Source organism: Arachis hypogaea, chromosome 12 (assembly GCF_003086295.3).
Source record: "Arachis hypogaea cultivar Tifrunner chromosome 12, arahy.Tifrunner.gnm2.J5K5, whole genome shotgun sequence".
Taxonomy (NCBI): domain Eukaryota; kingdom Viridiplantae; phylum Streptophyta; class Magnoliopsida; order Fabales; family Fabaceae; genus Arachis; species Arachis hypogaea.
In genome coordinates, this window is record NC_092047.1 from 25,057,003 (window position 1) to 25,077,388 (window position 20,386).

Below are 20,386 nucleotides of genomic sequence, written 5' to 3' on the forward strand. Positions count from 1 at the left end.
GTGCATCACATAAGGGACTTCGTCAAACGCCGCATCGATACCACCATTAGCACTTTCTTTTGTGAAGAGATCATTGCATTCTTCTGTAGATTTATATATCTTAAGCTGGTTTTCATGGAACCGCAAATCCTTCAAGATTTCATGAACAAAAGAAGCTTCTAAATAACCAACATTCAACTGATTCTTTAAGAGTTGATGAACATCTGTAAATGCTGGGCGAAGTCGTTCAACTGTTAAGAGAGAGGTAAGACTTGCAGTGTAGCTTTGAACCAGAATTTGAACTACAAAAACCCATAATTGCTCTCCAGGCCACTCTTTCTTCTGCATATCACAAAGTTAACATTTTCGATCATATGGTGAAAATTATCTTCATGTGAAGTTGATAATTAAAAGTCATTAGATGATAATTTAATCAAACCTGTTAAATTATTTAATCAACTGCAGGTGAGTTTTTATCTTTTTAAATAAGCAATTATTTAATTAAGAAGAATATATCAAAATCAAAGTGAGTAGACATAGACACATACGATGAGAAAATACCATGGTTGAGAAGGAAAACCATAGGCCAGTGCCAATTTGATAAGGCATAGGCCCTCTAAAACATTCATTGATTTGGTGTTTGTTCGGTAGGTCAGTTACCGGACGGTTCGGATCGCGATCCGGGATGTTGGTGGGGATTCGTCAGGTCGTGGACTGCCGATCGAAGGATGCGAGGTCCCGATGTCCCGTGCTCTTCGTGGAGAGAAGGGGGGTGTCACCTGCAAAGACACTCCGACGCTCTTGTCAGTAATGTGCAGGCGGAAAAGGTAATGTGATATGTGACGTACCTTGGGGGAAGAGCCAGTCTTCCCCTTATATACATGTCAGTGGTGGGCCCCATGGGGACAGGCCCATATCCTAAAGGATGCTGTCCCATAGCTGCGTGCGAGCCGTACAGAACGCGTGTCCGGGTCGGTTAAAGGATGCGTGGCCGGACCGGGTGGAGCTCGGGTCGGGTCGACCCGCGGGGATCTTCGGCCAGGCCGTAACAGTGCCCCCGACGCGCCAGTGATGGTCGTGAGGGCTATTGGTGGCACGTGATGTTCCCGTTTCGTGTGTTGTCGTCGAGTCGGCTGACCGTGGGAGAGACGCGTCTCTTGTGCGCGTGTCTCTTGGTTTGCTGAGGCGTCCGTTTGTCGCTTCGTTCTTCGCGCTGAGCATTAAATGCTCATAATGAGTTAAAAACCTTGTGCGCAAAGACCATTTTGCCCCTGCCTCTTTTCGCGCTCCTTGTGGTGGTTTTTAAACAGTTTCTTTCTCTTTTCCTCCTACTCCTGCTATTTTCACCTTCCTCTCTCCCTGATATCCAAAATTTCTTGTTCGAGCCCCCTCGCGCCTCTTTTTGTTCTCAAGTTCCTGCAATCAATTCAGGTAATTCTTGGTTCCTATTCTCTTGTGTTTACACTATGTTTTACTGCTGCGTAGTTGCTGTTTGTGATTGTTGCATGTTTGGTTTACTTTTGCCGAATGACTTTCCAATGTTGGGGTAGATGAATTAAGGGAGGGGTACCATTCCTGGGTAGGTTTTTAGGTGATTTGCGTGATAGGCGTAGCTTTTAACCGTATTTGGCCATGATTTGAGTTTGAAAAGGTGTAGTTTCTGGGTTTTTATGGGCTTCCGACCTCATAGACTGACGGAGTGGTACCCCGATGTAGGTATGCCTCGCATTGTCTCCCGGGCTTCTGCATCTGGCGCGGCCTACGACCTGTATGCCTGGGTAACTTCCGATATAAAGGACTCGCCCAACCAAATGGATCTGGTGGAGTTGACCGAGTTCTGGCAAGCCGGTTACTTGTGTGGGGGAACAGACGAGGAGGTCAACTATGAGGCCGCTGTTCCTGCCCCCAACGAGCGTATTTATGAGATCAATTTCCACTCTCCTCGTGTCCCCGATTGGATTTGGCTCTACAAATCTATGTTCACACAAGTCGGCGTTCGGATACCGCTTTCTGATTTCCAAATGGCGCTCCTCAACCGGATATCCGTCTCCCCCTCACAGCTCCATCCAAACAGCTGGGCCTCAATCCGCTGTTTCGAATTGGTTTGCGAATACCTCAAGCTACCGGTGTCGGTGGACGTCTTCCTCTTCTTCTTCAACCTTACTAATCCTTCCAAACAAGGGAAAGTGAGGAAGGGGTTCCTTTCTTTCCAATCTGCCTAGGGTAGGAGGATATTCGGCCTCTTCGAGGACTCCTACCATGGGTTCAAAGATAAGTACTTCAAAGTTTTCCCCGTCAAAGGTCGCCACCCCTTTTGGTTGTCGTTAGAGGGGGAGCGCCTTATCCCAACTTATTGGAGTTTTGGGGCGGGGTCGAACTCTTTCATTAAGGTGACGTATAAAAGGTTGTCGCCCGTAGATAAGCAAATAGCTTATGTACTTTCTGTTATTTTTGAAAAGAACCCCGTAAACCCCCATCTCCTCATGGGTGAACGGGAGGTCGCCAGGAGCTATATCCGTGAGTTGTCTTGTTTGCTTGCCTTCATTTTATTGTTGTTTTCTTTACCCGATCTAACGACTAATGCGTCTGTTGTTTGCTGCAGTGGAAATGTCTGCCACCGTGACCGGACTTGAGAATTTGGTGAAGACCTTTTTTGAAGTGAGTGACGACGAGAATGCCGAAGAAAAGGATGCCGGGAGGTCAGAGGGTCCTTCTGGGGAGAAGGAGAATCAGGCTGTGCCTTCTCCCCAGGATACCGGCGTGTCAGAGAAACAGACTGCAGGGGCCCAGGCTTCTCCTATTCGTGAGGAGGTGCCCGTTGAAGGGCATGCGTCTTTTACCCCCTTGTCGGACAGTGACGTGGAGCTCATCCATACTCCCAAGAGGCGGATGATGTCTTCCAGCCCGGAAGGGGCCCTCACTATTTTTTAATGGAAAGGAACTTTGATGCTACCAAATTTATTGACTCGCAGCTGATACCTGGGACGGAGGAGCATTTTCATGGGACTGAGCTGTCCGGGCAGGCGAGGTGGATGTACCGGACCTTGCTTCGTGGAGCCGTGATAGCTCGAAAGGCTGAATTCGAGTTGTCGGGAATGGAGGCGCTCCGGAGGAAGCTCGAGTCCTTTGTCAAAGCGAACAATGACTTCAAGGTCCAAGTTGAACTGCTCCAGGGCCAGCTGTCGGAGATGGGGGGAAAGCTCAGTGCTTCTGCGGAGAAAGCGTCGTCTGTTGCGGAGAAGTTGAAGGCGTCCGACGAGACCGTGGCCCGGCTGGTCGAGCGTGAGATGACCTTGGAGGGTCAGCTGAATGCCGCTCAGGGTCGGGTTGCCGCCTTGGAGAAAGAGCGGGAACAAGCCGTCTCAGAGGCAAAAACCGCTAAAGCTGAAGCCACAGAGCTTAAGAAGAAGCTCAAAATGACCAAGGAGCAAGGGAAGAACGCGATCTCCATGACCGAAGATGCCCTGAAGGCTCAGCTAAAGATCGCAGCTCCTGATTTCGACACGTCGGCAATTGGCGTTTTCAAGACTATCCAGGACGGAAAGATTGTTGTCATGTATTTACTGAACAACTTATTGCTCGTTTTATGTTTTAACACTTTATAAATTATGCTTATTCCGTCATTTGGCCGGGTTGCCGTTTACTATATTTGTTGCCGTTATTTCTCTCGGGGGTGGGCTCACGCCCGTTTTCCCGTTTTATGTTTGTTATGGCTTGGACCGCCGTGGTTGTGTTGTCGCCGTCATTGGCTTTGGCCGTAGGGAAGATGGCCCCCAGGGTGATCAGTCCCGGTCTGCCATTTTAAGGTGCTCTCGTGCGCAGCACACGTAGGGAAGTAGTAGACAAGTACGAAAATTTTTGACAAGTAGGAGTTAATCGTTAGCTAGGCAAATCAATCAATATGGCGAGTATTTGATAAAATAAAAAGGTAAATTATCATGCGAACAGAGCAAGTATTTACTATCTGTTTAGGTTCTCAGGTCGGTGAGTCGTCTGGTCATGAGTAGAACCTTCTTAGGTTACCCGCATTCCATGTTCTAGGTATTTCCTTGCCGTCGAGTCTTTCGAGCTTGTAGGCACCTTTTCCGAGCACCTCTTTAATCCTGTAGGGACCTTCCCAATTTGCCGCCAGCTTCCCTTCTCCAGGGGTCGGCACGCCGACGTCGTTGCGTCGTAGGACGAGGTCTCTTTCCTCGAAATCTCTTCTGAGGACTTTAGTGTTATAACGCAGGGCTATTTTTTGTTTTAACGCCGTTTCTGATAAGTGAGCCATCTCCCTTGTCTCCTCCACCAGGTCCTTTTCCACCGCTTCGTTCACACTTGCGAGCAGTAGCCGAGGGCTTGGTTCGCCGATTTCGACGGGTATAACCGCGTCGACCCCGTATGTTAGGCGGAAAGGAGTTTCCCCCGTGGCGCTTTGCTCGGTTGTCCGGTAGGACCACAGGACAGAAGCGAGCTCGTCGGCCCATGCTCCTTTCTTGTTCTCTAGGCGCTTCTTTAAGCCAAGTAGGATGACTTTGTTTGCGGCTTCTACTTGCCCATTTGTCTGGGGATGCTCTACCGAGGAGAACCTCTGTTTTATCCCCAGGCCAGAGAGGAATTCCGTGAACTTCTTGTCCGTGAACTGTGTCCCATTATTCGAGATGACGACCTCTGGGATACCGAAACGGGTTATTACCTGCCTCCACATGAACTTCCGGCGGTTGGAGGACGATATTGTGGCCAGTGGTTCAGCCTCTACCCATTTGGTGTAGTAATCAATAGCGACAATGAGGTATTTGACTTGTCCTGGGCCGACTGGGAAAGGTCCCAGGAGGTCTACTCCCCATTGTCCGAAAGGTCGAGTGGTCGTCAGTGAACTCAGCTCGGAGGCCGGTGCCTTGTGGAAGTTGGTATTTTGTTGACACTTTATGCACCTTTTGACAAATTCCTTTGAGTCTTTCATCATTGACGGCCAATAGTACCCGGCTCGGATGAGCTTCCTCGCTAGGGCTTTGCCCCCGATGTGGTGCCCGCAACACCCCTCGTGGACTTCTCTAAGTACATAGTCCGTCTGGTCGGGGTGTAAACATTTCAATAGGGGCTGGCTGAGTCCCTTTTTGAACAGTTGTCCTTGTATGATCGCATATCTGACCGCCTCCCTTCTCAAAGTTTTGGCTGCTTTCTCATCGTCAGGTAACTTGCCGAGTTCCAGGAAGTTTATGATGGGGTCCAACCACGAGGGGCTTGACTCTGTCAGATGGAGAGCGACCGTTGGATCCTTCACCATGCCCTGGATGAGAGACCGGTTAACCGCTCCCGGCTTCGTGCTCGCTAGTTTGGACAAGAGGTCCGCCCGTGTGTTCCTTTCTCTTGGGACGTATTGGATCGTGACCTCTTGGAACTGACTTGTCATTTCTTTAACCTTTTCCAGGTATTTTTGCAGGAGGGGGTCCCGGGCTTGGTAGCTTCCGTTTACTTGGGAGGTGACGACCTGTGAGTCGCTGCATACTTCGACCTTCGTCGCCCCGACTTCACGTGCTAGTATTAGTCCGCTTAAGAGAGCTTCATATTCCGCTTGATTGTTCGACACAGGAAACTCGAACTTGGTCGATTGCTCGTAGATGACTCCTGCCGGGCTTTCTAAAATGACCCCTGCTCCCCCGGACGTTTGGTTGGAGGCCTCGTCCACGTGGAGCCTCCACCGTGTGCCCTTTTCCTCGGAGGGATCACCCGTTACCTCAACCAAGAAGTCAGCCATTGCCTGGGCTTTGATTGCGTGTCGGGGCTCATATTGCAAGTCGTATTGGGAGAGTTCGATGGCCCAAGTCATCATCCTACCAGCCAAATCAGGTTTTTGTAGTACTTGGCGAATTGCCTGGTCCGTTCTCACGACTATACGGTGACCCTGGAAGTATTGCCTTAACCTTTGGGAGGAAGTTAGGAGTGTCAAAGCCAGCTTTTCCAGTTTGCTGTACCTCAGCTCGGCTCCTTGTAGAGCCCTACTCACGAAGTAGACTGGCTGCTGAGCTTTCCCTTCTTCTATTACGAGCACCGCTGCAAGCGCTTTCTCTGTTACTGCCAGGTAGAGGTAGAGTGATTCTCCGGCCTTGGACTTCCCGAGCACCGGGGGACACTGCTAGGATTTCCTTGAAGTGGTTGAATGCCTCCTCGCACGCCGGGGTCCATTCGAATGCTATTCCCTTTTTCATCAGATTGAAGAAGGGCAGGGCTTTTGCTGCCGACGCACCGAGGAAACGGGATAATGCCGTCAGTCTCCCCGCCAATCGTTGGACATCTTTGATACAACCTGGGCTCTTCATCTGGAGAATCGCTTGGCACTTCTCGGGGTTGGCTTCTACCCCTCTTTGGGTGATCATGAATTCCAAGAACTTTCCGGCCTCTATGGCAAAGGCGCATTTGAGCGGGTTAAGCCTCATGCCGTGTTGCCGGAGGGACGCAAATACACCTCCCAGGTCGTTCAGAAGATCGTCTGGTCGTGTGGTTTTTGCGAGGATGTCGTCCACGTAGACTTCAACTGTCTTGCCTATAAGCTCACTGAATATCTTGTTCATCAATCTCTGGTATGTGGCGCCAGCATTTTTCAGACCAAATGGCATTACTTTGTAGCAATAGGTCCCTCCTGGCGTTATGAACGCCGTTTTTTCCTCGTCGGGTCGGTGCATCGGTATCTGGTTGTATCCAGAATAGGCGTCCATGAAGCTCAGATACCGGTACCCCGCAGCTGCATCGACGAGTGCGTCAATGTTTGGCAGGGGGTAGCAGTCCTTAGGACATGCCTTATTGAGGTCAGAGTAGTCTACACACATTCTCCACCTCCCATTGTGCTTCTTTACCAAAACTACGTTCGACAACCAGGTCGAGTAGTCCAATTCCCGGATAAACCTTGCTTCAAGGAGGCTGGCCGCCTGCCTGGCCACCTCCTCTGCCCTTTCCTGCGACATCTTTCTCTTCCTCTGGGCTATTGGCTTGGCTTCAGGTTTGACGGCCAGATGGTGTGACATGAGCTGGGGATCTATCCCTGGCATGTCGGCTGGCGTCCAAGCGAAGAGGTCGGCATTGGCTCTGATCATCTCCATCAGAGGCTCCTTTAATTCATGGGGGAGGTTTCTGTTTATGAACGTGAACTTCTCGTCCCCGTCACCAACCCTAAATTTTTCCAAATCCCCTTCTGGCTCAGGTCTGGGCTTATCTTCTATCCTGGCGTCCAAGTCGGCGAGGAAAACTCCTGAAGCTTCTTTGGAATTTTTCCTGAGAGAGAGGCTGGCGTGGTCGCAGGCGACCGCCGTTTCCAAGTCTCCCCTGATGGATCCTACAGATCCGTCATCAGCAACAAACTTCATCACGAGCAGCTTTGTACTAATGGCAACCCCCAGGTCGTTGATGGCTTTCCTCCCCAAGATAATGTTGTAGGCTGTGGAATCTCGTAAGATTACAAAATCTGCCATCACAGTCCTTCACCTTTGCCCTTGCTCAACGGAGGTCGGGAGCGAGATGATTCCATCCGGCTTGATGAAGTGGTCTCCCAATCCTACCACACAGTGCTGGTGGGTCACCTGATCGGTATCTCATAGTCCCAGGGCATTAAAGACGTTTCGAAACATGATGTTCGAATCTGCCCCGTATCCACCAGGATCCGTTTGACGAGGCCGGTTCCGACCCTGGCCGTGATGACCATGGGAGGACTTTCAGGCATCTCATCGAACCATTGATTTTCGGGGCCGAAGGAGATGGGTGGGAGTCCTCGAGAACCTCTGGCAGACGAGGAGGAGACTGCGAGGACCTTGGCATCTTTTTCTGTGCTGATTTCGACCTTGGGGCGGAGTTTCTCGCTGTTACTACGTTCACCACCGTGAGACCGTGGTCGTCCCTCTCTGGCTCTCGGCGTTGTCTTACTGCCCGGGAGCCGTCTTCGCCTCCATGATCCCGATTGCGTCTCCTCGGCTCCCTTATAAGATGGGAGAAATTGGCAAGTTTTCCGTCCCTGATTGCCTGCTCCAGGGCGTCTTTTAGGTCGAAGCAGTCTTGGGTTTTGTGTCCGTATCCTTTATGATATTCGCAGTAGAGGCTCTTATCTCCCCTCGTCCTGCCCTTCAGTGGTTGGGGTTTCGTCAGTATCCCCTTCTCTGCTATCTGTTGGTAAACTTCCGTGATCGGTGCCGTGAAGGGGGGTGTAATTAGTGAATTTCCTGACTCGGGGGAACGGCTTCAAGGCTTTGCCTGGCTCGCCGTCCCTGGCGTGTTCCCTTGGTTTCTCTCTGCCTTCGTAGTGCCGGGCTTGGTTGTAGGCGGGCTACCGTTTATTGGCAGCCACGACTCGGCTCACCTCCTCGTCGTTGATATACTCCTTGGCCACGCACTGGATCTCTTGCATTGTCCAGACTGGCTTTGTGGTAAGGTGTTTCCTGAAGTCCTCATTCAGGAGCCCATTCGTCAAGCATAAACTCGCTACTGAGTCCGTCAAACCGTCAATTTCCAAACACTCGTTGTTGAAACGGTCCAAGTATTTCCTGGTTGGCTCCCCGGCTCTCTGGGTCACCCCTAGCAAATTGATCGGGTGCTTGGCTTTGGCGATCCTGGTTGTAAACTGAGCCAGGAAGGTATGGCTGATGTCGGAGAATTGGGTCACCGAGCCCTGCGGGAGGTTATTGAACCACCGTATTGCAGGTCCCGCCAAAGTGACCGGGAAGGCGCGACATCTTACCTCATCCCCTACTCCTTCTAAGTTCATCCTGGCCTCGAAGGCCGTTAGGTGCTCCAGGGGGTCCTGCGTTCCATCGTACCTCATGTCCGTCGGCTTGTCAAAATGCTTTGGCAGCCGGACCTCGAGTATGGAGCGGTGGAATGGGGTGGCTCCTATTATCACGTGTCCCCGGGTATTCGTTCTGCCTTCGTCGTTCTCCCGACGGGCATCTTCGTCCCCTCGATTCGTGGTACGCCGCCCTTTGCGCCTGGCGTAAATGACGGGGTCGTGACGCCTTCTCGCGCGTCCTCTCTCCCCAGTGCTTTTTGATTCGCCCTGGGGGCTAGGCGTGTGCCGGGAGCGGCTCCTAGAGCGAGAACGGGAATGACTCTGTTCCGGGGTGCGCTGGTCGCGTTCCCTGTCCGGTAATCGGCGCTCCAAGTCTTGCATTCTATGGCGTAGCTCTTGCATTATTCTGGCGTGGTTGTCGCCAGTCCCCCGAAGGGGCGTCTCTCGTGCGCCTGGGTTGCGTCCCTCGGGGGATCTCGGATGTTGTCGGGTTCCCGTCCTGGCGGTGTCCCCTCCGGGTACGGGCTCGCGGCTTGCCTCCGTTTCGACTAGCACGAAGTCCATGGAGCGTCCCCACAGACGGCGCCAATGTTCGGTAGGTCGGTTACCGGACGGTTCGGATCGCGATCCGGGATGTTGGTAGGGATTCGTCAGGTCGTGGACTGCCGATCGAAGGATGCGAGGTCCCGATGTCCCGTGCTCTTCGTGGAGAGAGGGGGGTGTCACCTGCAAAGACACTCCGACGCTCTTGTCAGTAATGTGCAGGCGGAAAAGGTAGTGTGATATGTGACGTACCTTGGGGGAAGAGCCAGTCTTCCCCTTATATACATGTTAGTGGTGGGCCCCCCATGGGGACAGGCCCATATCCTAAAGGATGCTGTCCCATAGCTGCGTGCGAGCCGTACAGAACGCGTGTCCGGGTCGGTTAAAGGATGCATGGCTGGACCGGGTGGAGCTCGGGTCGGGTCGACCCGCGAGAATCTTGGGCCAGGCCGTAACAGTGTTCAAGTACCCAAACAACAAATCCTATTAAAATAAAGGTAAAAATATTGTTACCCAAAAGTCCCATGTCAATGGATTCAAGAAGGCCCATGCATTCTTCTTTCTATTGTCTCTTACTGGAACAACCATAGTCACACCAGATTTTGTGTACGGCAATGTGAAATCGACATATTTGGACCTGTTTCCCGTAATCATTGTGTTCCCACCACAGCATCAAACTTCTGCGCCAATAGACATGCATGGCTTCACAATCAGATTAAACTCATGAATAATAATGGTACATTGATTTCAATGTCTAAATATGAATTTAATTGTGATATAGTTTTAATGGTAGAAAAATATATCTGTATCCAATTATGTAATATCGTATTAGTAAAAATAATTAATTTTTATATCGACTACATGAATAATCATCTAAAAATAGATATGATTAGATTATAGTAAAATATCTTACACTCTTGTTATATCAAAATTAAACGCGTTTAAATAAACTTGGGTGATCAAATCATCATATGTTCCTGCCATCTCATTGTTGGAATTTTCAAATGGAATGAATTCAAATGGAAGGGCATAAGGCAACGCTTCTTGTTACCATGGTACAAAGAGTTTTAGGAAAGAAACGAAGAATTATTTAGAAAAGTATTATTTGTTATTCATATTTCTCATTTTTTATTACAAAGTTCTTATCAATATATAGATCAAGAGTACGCTAAGAGTACACTCGTTATGGAATAATATCCTAATAAATTACATTGATTTTTTTCTAATCCTCTTTGATATTTTTCTGATTTTGTTCCCTAATTATGATATTCTAATACTCCCCCTCAAGGTGAGTAGTGGGATCACCAATACTCAGCTTGGTTAGAACTTTAGCAAGGGCTTGTCTTAAAAGAATATCAGCCAACTGGTCTTCTGATCTCACAAATGGAAGCTCAATAATTTCATTCTCAATTTTTTCTTTGATAAAGTGTCGATCCACCTCAACATGTTTTGTTTTATCATGTTGTACAGGATTCTCTAAAATGCTGATTGCGGCTTTGTTGTCACATTTCAACTGGCTTGTCGATTGTGGTGGAAACCCAATCTCAGTCATCAATTGTCTTATCCACAATACTTCAGTTATGCCTTTAACGATCCCTCGAAATTCTGCCTCAGCACTTGAAAGAGCTACAACTTTCTACTTCTTGCTTTTCCAGGTTACCAGGTTGCCTCCAACAAGTGTAAAGTAACCAGCTGTTGATCTTCTATCATTTGGGTTGCCCGCCCAATCTGCGTCAGTGTATGCCTCAACCTTCAAATGGTCATTCCTTTTGAAAATGATTCCACTTCCTGGAGCTCCCTTCAAATATCGAACTATCCGCATAGCAGCTTCCATATGATCTTCTTGTGGCTTATGCATAAACTGACTTACTATTCCCACAGCATAAGCTATGTCAGGCCGAGTATGTGATAAGTAAATTAGTTTTCCAACCAGTCGTTGGTACCTTTCCTTATCTCCTAGGGTGGCACCTTCTACCATCTTTAACTTGTGATTAACTTGTATGGGCGTATCTATTGGTTTGCAATCCACCATTCCTGTTTCTGCCAGAAGGTCCAAAATGTACTTTCTTTGGGAGATAAAGATTCCTTTACTGGATCGTAGAACCTCTATTCCTAAGAAATATTTTAGTCCTCCCAAATCCTTCATTTTGAAGTCTGTAAATAGGTTCCTTCTCAATTTTGCAATTTCTTCAACATCACTTCTCGTTATGATCATATCATCCACATAGATTATTAGGCAAGTGATTAAATCTCCCCATTTTTTCAAAAAAAGGATATGATCAGAGTTGCTTTGCTTGTACCCATACCTTTTCATGGCAACTGTAAATCTTCCAAACCAGGCACGTGGAGATTGTTTAAGCCCATAAAGAGCCTTCTTTAATCGAAAAATTTCATGTTTTCCAAATCCCGTTGAGAAACCTGGAGGAGCTTCCATGTACACTTCTTCTTTCAACTCTCCATGCAAAAAAGCATTCTTGACGTCAAATTGGTGGAGTGGTCAGTCTTCATTTGCTGCTATTGAAAACAACACCCTGATAGTATTAATCTTTGCAACCGGTGAAAAAGTATCAGTGTAGTCGATACCATAGGTCTGTGTATAACCTTTGGCCACCAACCTTGCCTTGTACCGTTCAATAGTGCCATCTGCCTTGTGTTTAATGGTGAAAACCCATTTGCACCCGACTGGCTTTTTTTCTGTCGGTAGGATACACTTTTCCCAAGTTCCATTCTTCTCTAGAGCGTCCATTTCTGTATTCATGGCTTTTCGCCATTCAGCTTTCGCATTGGCCTTTCGGACAGTTCTTGGAATGTCTTCTGTTAAGAGTCTGGCGGAAAAAGTCTTTACAACATCTGCTATTCCTTCTCTAGCCACTCTTATTGGGTATCTTGAGTTACGGAAAACATGTTCTGGTGAGTACCGATCAGGAGGAATCCCTCTGTTTCTTCTTGGAGGAAGAATTAAGGTATTGGGCTCTGGTTCTTCATGTTCCAGTGCTATACTGTTATTGTTAGTGGCCTCATTAAAAACAGGGAGTAAATTATCAGATTGACAATTACTTACCTCTTGTCTGACATTCTCAAAAGGACTCTCACTGGTTGTATGTACCGAGTTATTTTCTACGTTGAGTGAAGTATGCTCGGTGGCTCCATCTACTTGCTCTGTTTGAACAGTTTCTAGGCAACAAAGGTTATTTAGCCAACTTGGTGGTTCTTTATTGTTCTCCCCCTAAATTCCATGTTGGCGGCTAAAATAAAATTCGGATTCTAAAAAATCACAATCCATGGTCACATGAATACGACGAGTGATTGGATTGTAGCACCTATACCCCTTTTAGTGTGTAGCATACCCAACGAAAATACATTTTTCTACACAAGGATCAAGTTTGGTTCTATTGGCTTTGGAAATATGGACAAAGACGGAACATCCAAATACCCGAGGTGGTAAGGTTAGAATAGGCGGGATTGCAGTTTGAGTAGCCAAGACTTGTAAGAGTGTTTTGTGGTGGAGAACTTGGGTAGGTAGGCGATTTAGTAAGTAGGCAGAGGTCGCTATAGCTTCAGGCCAAAAAATTTTTGGAATGTGTGCATCAAAAAGCATGGCTCGGGTCATCTCAAGTAACTTACGATTTCGCCGCTCAGCCACACCATTTTGTTGGGGTGTATTTGGGCAGGAAGTTTGATGAATAAGACCATTTTTCATAAAAAAATCGCGCATTGACTGGTTTATAAATTCCCCACCATTATCTGAGCGAAGTACTTGGATTTTCTTGTTGAATTGAGTTTGAATCATTTGGTAGAAAGCAAAGAACTTATCAGGTACTTCAGATTTGTGTTTTAAAAAATATACCCAAGTCATGCGAGAGAAATCATCCACAAATAACACAAAATATTAAAAATTATTATGGGAAATAGGAGCTGGACCCCACACATCTGAGTGTATTAGAGAAAAAATAAAATTGACTCTAGTGTTGGTTGGAGGAAAAGAAACTCTGTGATTTTTTGCACGAATACAAGTTTCACATATGAGGGGTTCAATACTACTTGTAAAAAGACTAGGAAATAGTAACTTGAGGTACCCAAATGAAGGATGTCCGAGACGCCTGTGCCATAACCAAAGTTGTCTAGTAACCGTTCCGTGAGCAAGCATGGCATGACCCTGGTGTGCTACTTCATCAACGTAGTAAAGGCCTTCTCGCTCAATACCACGCCCAATGATCTCCTTCGTAAGAATGTCCTGTAAAAGACAAAAGGTAGAGTACATGAGTACCACACAATTTAGTTCCTTTGTTACTTGGCTAACAGACAATAATTTTGATGATAGTTCAGGGACATATAGGCAATTTTTTAATTTCAATTTTTCTGAAAAAATAATGGAGCTTCCTCCTTTAACATCAATTAATTCCCCACTAGCTGTTTCAATATGAGCTTTTGAGAGTATAGTCAAGCTATTAAAATCATGGAGGTCATGAGTCATAGTATCAGTAGCCCCACAATCGAAAATCCAATCATTTATCTTTTTAATTGGATTCTGATTTTGGGTATCCCCTTTATATTGAGTCGCGGTCTGGGCTGAGCAGGCATGGAGTTCAGTAGTCCTTACCCTTACCGTCGCTGCTGTCTTGCCATAGTGACTTGCTTCCTCTCTTCTGGCCTCGCCACCGCTGCTCTGGGATGCTCACGACTCCCTTATTCTGATTTCTTGATGACTTGGGATTATTTTTCCACCAATCTGGGTAACCCACAATATTAAAGCAGTTTTCTTTGGTGTGTTTCTTCTTCCACCAATTGCTTTTTTCATCAGAGTTGCCCATAATGGATAATCATATCCGTTTAGTTTGAAACCAATTGACAAATTGTCGGAATTGGTTTGTGATGATCGCATTCCAAAATTATTGCGTAACATATTTGCAATTTGTAAAGAAATGGTTAATTTTGAGTCCCTAGAACCTAACTCTGCTTTGATACCATGGTACAAAGAGTTTTAGGAAAGAAACGAAGAATTATTTAGAAAAGTATTATTTGTTATTCATATTTCTCATTTTTTATTACAAAGTTCTTACCAATATATAGATCAAGAGTACGCTAAGAGTACACTTGTTATGGAATAATATCCTAATAAATTACATTGATTTTTTTCTAATCCTCTTTGATATTTTTTTGATTTTGTTCCCTAATGATGATATTCTAAATTCTAATACTTCTACCACAACATTAAACACATCAATGCAGAACCCGGTGACCTTTGTAGAATTGGTAATAGGATCATGGATTACTTTCACAAATTCAGAGAAGCCATTATCTTTCACTGGACTCCTATCTTTAACTTGTTACCATTTGTAGGAATTTCCCATCCCTTTGGAACAGAGTAAGAGTCCTCTGGCCATAGAATTGTTCTTAGATTCTCCTTAGAAGTTGAATTATTTGCATCCATGTCTCTGATTAGTCCCTTCTGTGGTGTCCAAAATCCAATGTTCCTCTCACTATTACCAATCACATTAACTATCTCAAATGGTGATGCTTCTAACTTCCCACCAGGCCACCACCCACTACTTTGAACTCACCATCAACACCTTTGAATCTAACATTTGATAAAGCTTCCCTCAGCTTCTCGCCGTTTCGCGAAACGCCAAAGTTTTCAAGATCAGTCACGTTGCTGGAGTTGTTGCTCACATTAGTGAAGCCGAAAACAGTGTTGTCAAGCTTCTCAGCTGCCATGGCTAATGCAGCAGTAGCATCATAGGCCCATATTCCAAAAACATCCAAATTAACATCAACAGGTGTTGGATTGTCTCTTAAGAACTCTCTTTTCCATCGAGCTCTAAAATCAAGAAGCTGTTTTGTTCTTGGAATATAAGGCCTAACACCCAGCACACCTTCCATGGATTTCATAACCCAAGAGTCCAATGAGTTAAAGAGATTAGCGATTCCAGCAGTCACAATCCAAACATAACCTTCATCCATCATTCCAATGTCTTTGGCAATGGTGAAGAGACGAGAGGCAAGACGGGATGTCATGTGAACAACAAAGACTCCAGTTTGCATAGTCATGAGCTTGTAGAGCTCTCTCTCAATGGCATCATTTGTGGCTGAGAAATCAATGGCGCTGAGATAAGGAACACGAATGTATGCTTTCTGAAATGAATTGGTTAGGGATGCAATGAGTCCTTCGCCATAACCGTTGTCCACGTATATTGGAACCACTTGTTTCCACCCAAAAGCTTGAACAATGGCGCTTATGGCCTCGACTTGAGTGAAATAATAATCTTTCTTTGCAATTTGGAACAAGTATGGGGTGTGGAGTGATGAGAGAGAAGGGCTCATTTCTGAGAACGTGAGAATGGGCACGTGCGCTTTATCTCCGAGGTTGATCACAAACATGGCTTCCATTGTTGTGATTGGTCCTATCACAGCTACCACTTGCTCATTCTTTATAAGGTCCACACCTACATCGTCGTAAAAATAGAAAAAAATGCTAGTTAGTCAATATTTAATCAAAGAGAAACTCTTGAGACAGTAACTTTTAGTTTTAGTATTTTTTATTATTATTTAGTTGGTATAAATACTAAATTATTTTTAATAAATAAATTTTATTAATTTATATATATAAATTTTGCAAAATATATGTGTAAATATAAAAGATATTGATTTATGTGTATAAAATTATGATAAATATAAATATAAATTATATATTTTTTGTGTGTAAAATATCTATAAATATAAATACAAATTATTATTGATTAAATACTAACACAAAATAATATTGCATTATTATTGTTCTTTAATCAATATTTTCATGCGTATATTTTCTTTCTATTTTCATTTCAATTTTTATTCTCATTCTTTTATTACAATTTCACTATATATATATATATATATATTTTTTTTTTGTGAGTATATATTTAAACAGGTTTTTAAAAAATTTTAAAATATTTTTGTTTTTAAAATTTTTTTTATTACATTGAGGTCTCTAAAAGTACATAGATAGGTTCTTCCGTCACAATTTTAATGATCTATTTGTCTAAGAGAAAATAATGGAACTGATTAATGTAAAGATTTATATGTCTTACTTTTATAAAATTAAGAAACCTCAACGTAATAAAATTTTTCTGGAGACTAAAATGTTCCAGGTAAAATTTTTTAGAGACTTATTTGAGTATATCCTCTATATTTGTTAAGGGTGTGATACTACAAAACAAGATACAAGATAGTGATAAAGATAGCAAGAGTTAGTTAAGTCTGTTTCTTGTAAAGAATGTCAAGATAGATAAGTTAGTTTTGCTGAGTATGTGTAGCAGCAGGTAGTATAAATACTTAAATAGGTTTAATATGTATCCTTAAGATTAGTACACTTTTTTCAATGAAATACAAAGCATAGAAGTATATTCAGTCACTCTCATTCCTATGCTCTCTTTCTTTCTTCTTTATTAAACACAATCTAATCCTGCAACTCAGCAATTCTGCCATTAATCAGAACGAAGCTCAATTCTGTTCCTCAGTTTCTTGAAATGCAAGCTAGCTATTCTTCCTTCAATATTGTTCTCTTGCCTAAACTTCTGCTTTTCTCCTTAATATTGTTCAATAGTTATGTGATATGTTCTTGTGTGACAATTATCCTAATAATATTCATTCTACAAGTACTTTTTCTGAATTGTATTTGATAATCCTCATAAATCATATCTTCTTGAACCCATTTTATAATTACAGTAGTCTTCTTAATTTTTATCTTTTTATAATTGTCAAAAAAAATAATAATAAAATATGGTGTTAATACAGAACAAATGTTGAATATTCTACAATAATTATTCTCAAGCATAATGAAATTATAGCTAAATATAGCAAAAATTAAAATGAAAGTAACCCAAATCCTTCAACTTAGCAATAATTAGACATCCCAAAATCAGTACAAATAATTTAGCGATAGTTATGCTAATGGTTAAACTATCGCTAACTGGCCAAGTGACGCTCAATTTGACAACAGTTTTGTAACTGTTGGAAAAAAAATTTTAGTTGTAGCATATTTTTTAAATATTTTTTATTTAAATATTAAAAGTAATTGATAAGAAAAAATACAAGTGTCGTCTTTCTTGAAGGCATGTAGTTGAAAGAGTATACCAACACTGAATATTGCACTCTTTAATGAAAAAAACAGTAAGCCAAGTCACCTTAGTGTACAATGATTAGATATACCATATTGTGTGACAACTCTGATCTATGTGAATAGAAACCAATATCCATAATACATGGAGAAATTAAACGTGATGCGCCTATAAAAAGTAACTGAAATATTTGATAACAAAAAAAATTAGTAAAAAATAGTTAAAATTGGTCTTATTTAATATTCATTCTCCATAGCGAATGTTCTGTTTTTTTTTTTAATTTATGTCATCGACGAACTTGGCAAGACTATGCCAGACAATGAAGACAAAATATGAGTGAAGAATAAAGGCAGCAACACCTTACCAGAAGGCGTGCCAGTTACCGAGAGAGTATTAAACGAGGAAAACAAATTGATACATCAAGTGGACTAACTAACATGGCAACACCATTACAAGATATCACAAATATACCTCCTCAATAATACTCTATAGTTAGAATTTTTATTCTAATTGTGGTCCAATTTGTTAATATAGAAATTAGTTTGGGTGGTATTGTAATTATTCATTATTATATTGACAGTTGGTCTGTTCTTTGATGGAAAGAACACGACTGTTCATCATAAACTTTATAAAATTTGGGTCCCCAATTCTGATCATCAGAACAAAAAAAAAATACACCTTGATTCCATCTGGTTTTCTGTGATTCAAGAATTGGAAATTCCAAATTAAATCAAAGAATTTATTGGCAATGGCTGGAGGTACGTAAATTACTGGTTTTATAAAGAAATCTAACATGTGGTATCAGAGCAAAATTGTCTCTGCCTTGCCATTTAAAAATTTGATTACTGTGCATTATTTTGATAAATTATTTTCAAAAGAAGAATGTGTAGTATGAATTTTGAAATAAGTAAGAAAAATCATTGAAAGTTAAAGTTGACGTACCATAAGAAGAGAGAATAATAAATAATATTCTCATAAAGAATCTTCTAAATTTGTGTCGTAGATGTTCTTCATAATAGTATAATTTTCCATGATTTCCATAAGTTTTCTTATTCTTGAATTAAAAAAAAAAAGAGAAGAAGAAAGGGAAGACGGTGGAAGAAAGAAGACAGAATAAACTTGTTTCAATGGATGAATTTTGTTTGTTATATAATATTAAATGCTTTCTACTTTTACGTTAAAGTTGTTGTGTTTCAAAATTTAAATTTTATTATAAAATTCAAATTTTGGTTGGAGTGAGGTTTAAACTTGGATCTTCTAAATATTGGCAAAATAGTAATCCACTAGATCATCTTCACTTTTGATATTAATCATGTTATTGAATTTATTTATTTAATGATTATATTTGCATGCAATATAAATTCTTCCGCTGCATATCATATTGTGATTAATATATGATTTATTGAGGAGTAGCTACAGCATCCTTAATAATAATTATATTTAAAGAAATCACATAAATATTAATATAATATATTTGTAATTGTTGTGAACTATATAATAAACTTACCCACAGGAATTTATTATGTTATTCACATATAATTAGATTGAAATAGAAAATATTTTTTACTTCTTAATTAGCCTACAGGTATTAAGAAGTAGTATTTTATTTTCTAGTTTCAATACTTTAGTTCATATAGTAAATATTATGTGTGTTAAAATCTTTGCCCACAGGTAGATTTTAATAACACTATAATTTATATTTATTTTGATATGACTTGCATTGGCATGTATTATCATATATTATGGATTTTGATGTGCCTATTTAAAGTTGAGTAATGTTAGCATGATTTATTATTTGCAGCAGTAATGATATCTGAAACTGTATCTGAAGTTCATTTGTTAAGTGGTGACAACTATAAAGAATGGAAAGATAAGATTCTCTTTCATTTAGGGTGTGCAGACCTTGACTATACTCTTGGTAGGGAAGAGCCTCCGACACCTACTGATGCTAGTTCTCAAGCCGAGGTAGCATTATACGAACGGTGGGAGAAATCCAACCGTTTAAGTATGATGTTCATTAAGTCTCGTATTTCAGCTAGTATCCGAGGTTCAATTCCTGATTGTAGGAATGTCAAGGATTATATGAAGGCTATTGATGAACAGTTTGAGTCTTCTAGTAAGGCACTCGCAAGCACCCTAATGGCACAATTGTCATCTATGAGGCTTACCGACGTAAGAGGTGTGCGTGAACACATCATGAGGTTGGGAGACATTGCAGCACAACTGAAAGCTTTAGAGGTTGAGATCTCTGACTCATTTCTGGTGCATCTTATTCTAAATTCTCTTCCTATCCAGTACGGACCATTTAAGATTTCTTATAACACACATAAGGAAAAATGGTCCATTAATGAATTACTGGTGATGTGTGTGCAAGAGGAAGGAAGGCTAATTCAGGAACTTGGTGAAAGTGCACTATTAGTGACAAATGAGGGTAGTAAAAAGCAAGCTCATAAGAAGAAAGGAAAGGGTATTGTATCCCATCCTATGAAGAAAGAAGGTGCACGGTGTTTCTTTTGTAAAAAGAAAGGACACATGAAGAAGGAGTGCCCAAAATTTAAAGTTTGGCTTGAAAAGAAAGGTACTAACCTTTGTGATCTTATTCCTTCAGTGTGTTTTGAATCTAATTTTGTTGAAATATGTCATGACACTTGGTGGATTGATTCTGGTGCTGAAATTCATATTTCAAATACCATGCAGGGTTTCATAAGGAAAAGGAAACCGATAGGAAGTGAACTGAGCATCTATATGGGCAATTGAATGCGTTCACGTGTGGAAGCTGTTGGAACATTTAGGCTTGTATTAAGTACTGGTTGTATTTTAGATTTAGAAAGAACCTTTTATATTCCAGATTTTTCTAAAAATTTGATTTCTTTATCTAAGCTTGTAAAACAAGGATTATGTATAAATTTTTATGATGATTTTGTTGACATTATTAAAAATTCTAATATTATTGGACGTGGTACTTTAATTGGTGATTTATTTAAAGTCCATTTAGCTAATAATGTTCCATCTAGTC

At 42.5% G+C, this 20,386-nt stretch overlaps 1 protein-coding gene across 1 annotated transcript; it reads left to right on the forward strand.

Annotated features, from left to right (window-relative positions):
• Nucleotides 1–19,176: 19,176 nt before the first annotated feature.
• Nucleotides 19,177–20,102, forward strand: LOC140176672 (uncharacterized). Its single transcript, XM_072208207.1, has 2 exons — nt 19,177–19,948; nt 20,068–20,102. Exons 1-2 carry the CDS (start codon nt 19,177–19,179, stop codon nt 20,100–20,102), a joined length of 807 nt encoding a protein of 268 aa, XP_072064308.1.
• Nucleotides 20,103–20,386: the final 284 nt, after the last annotated feature.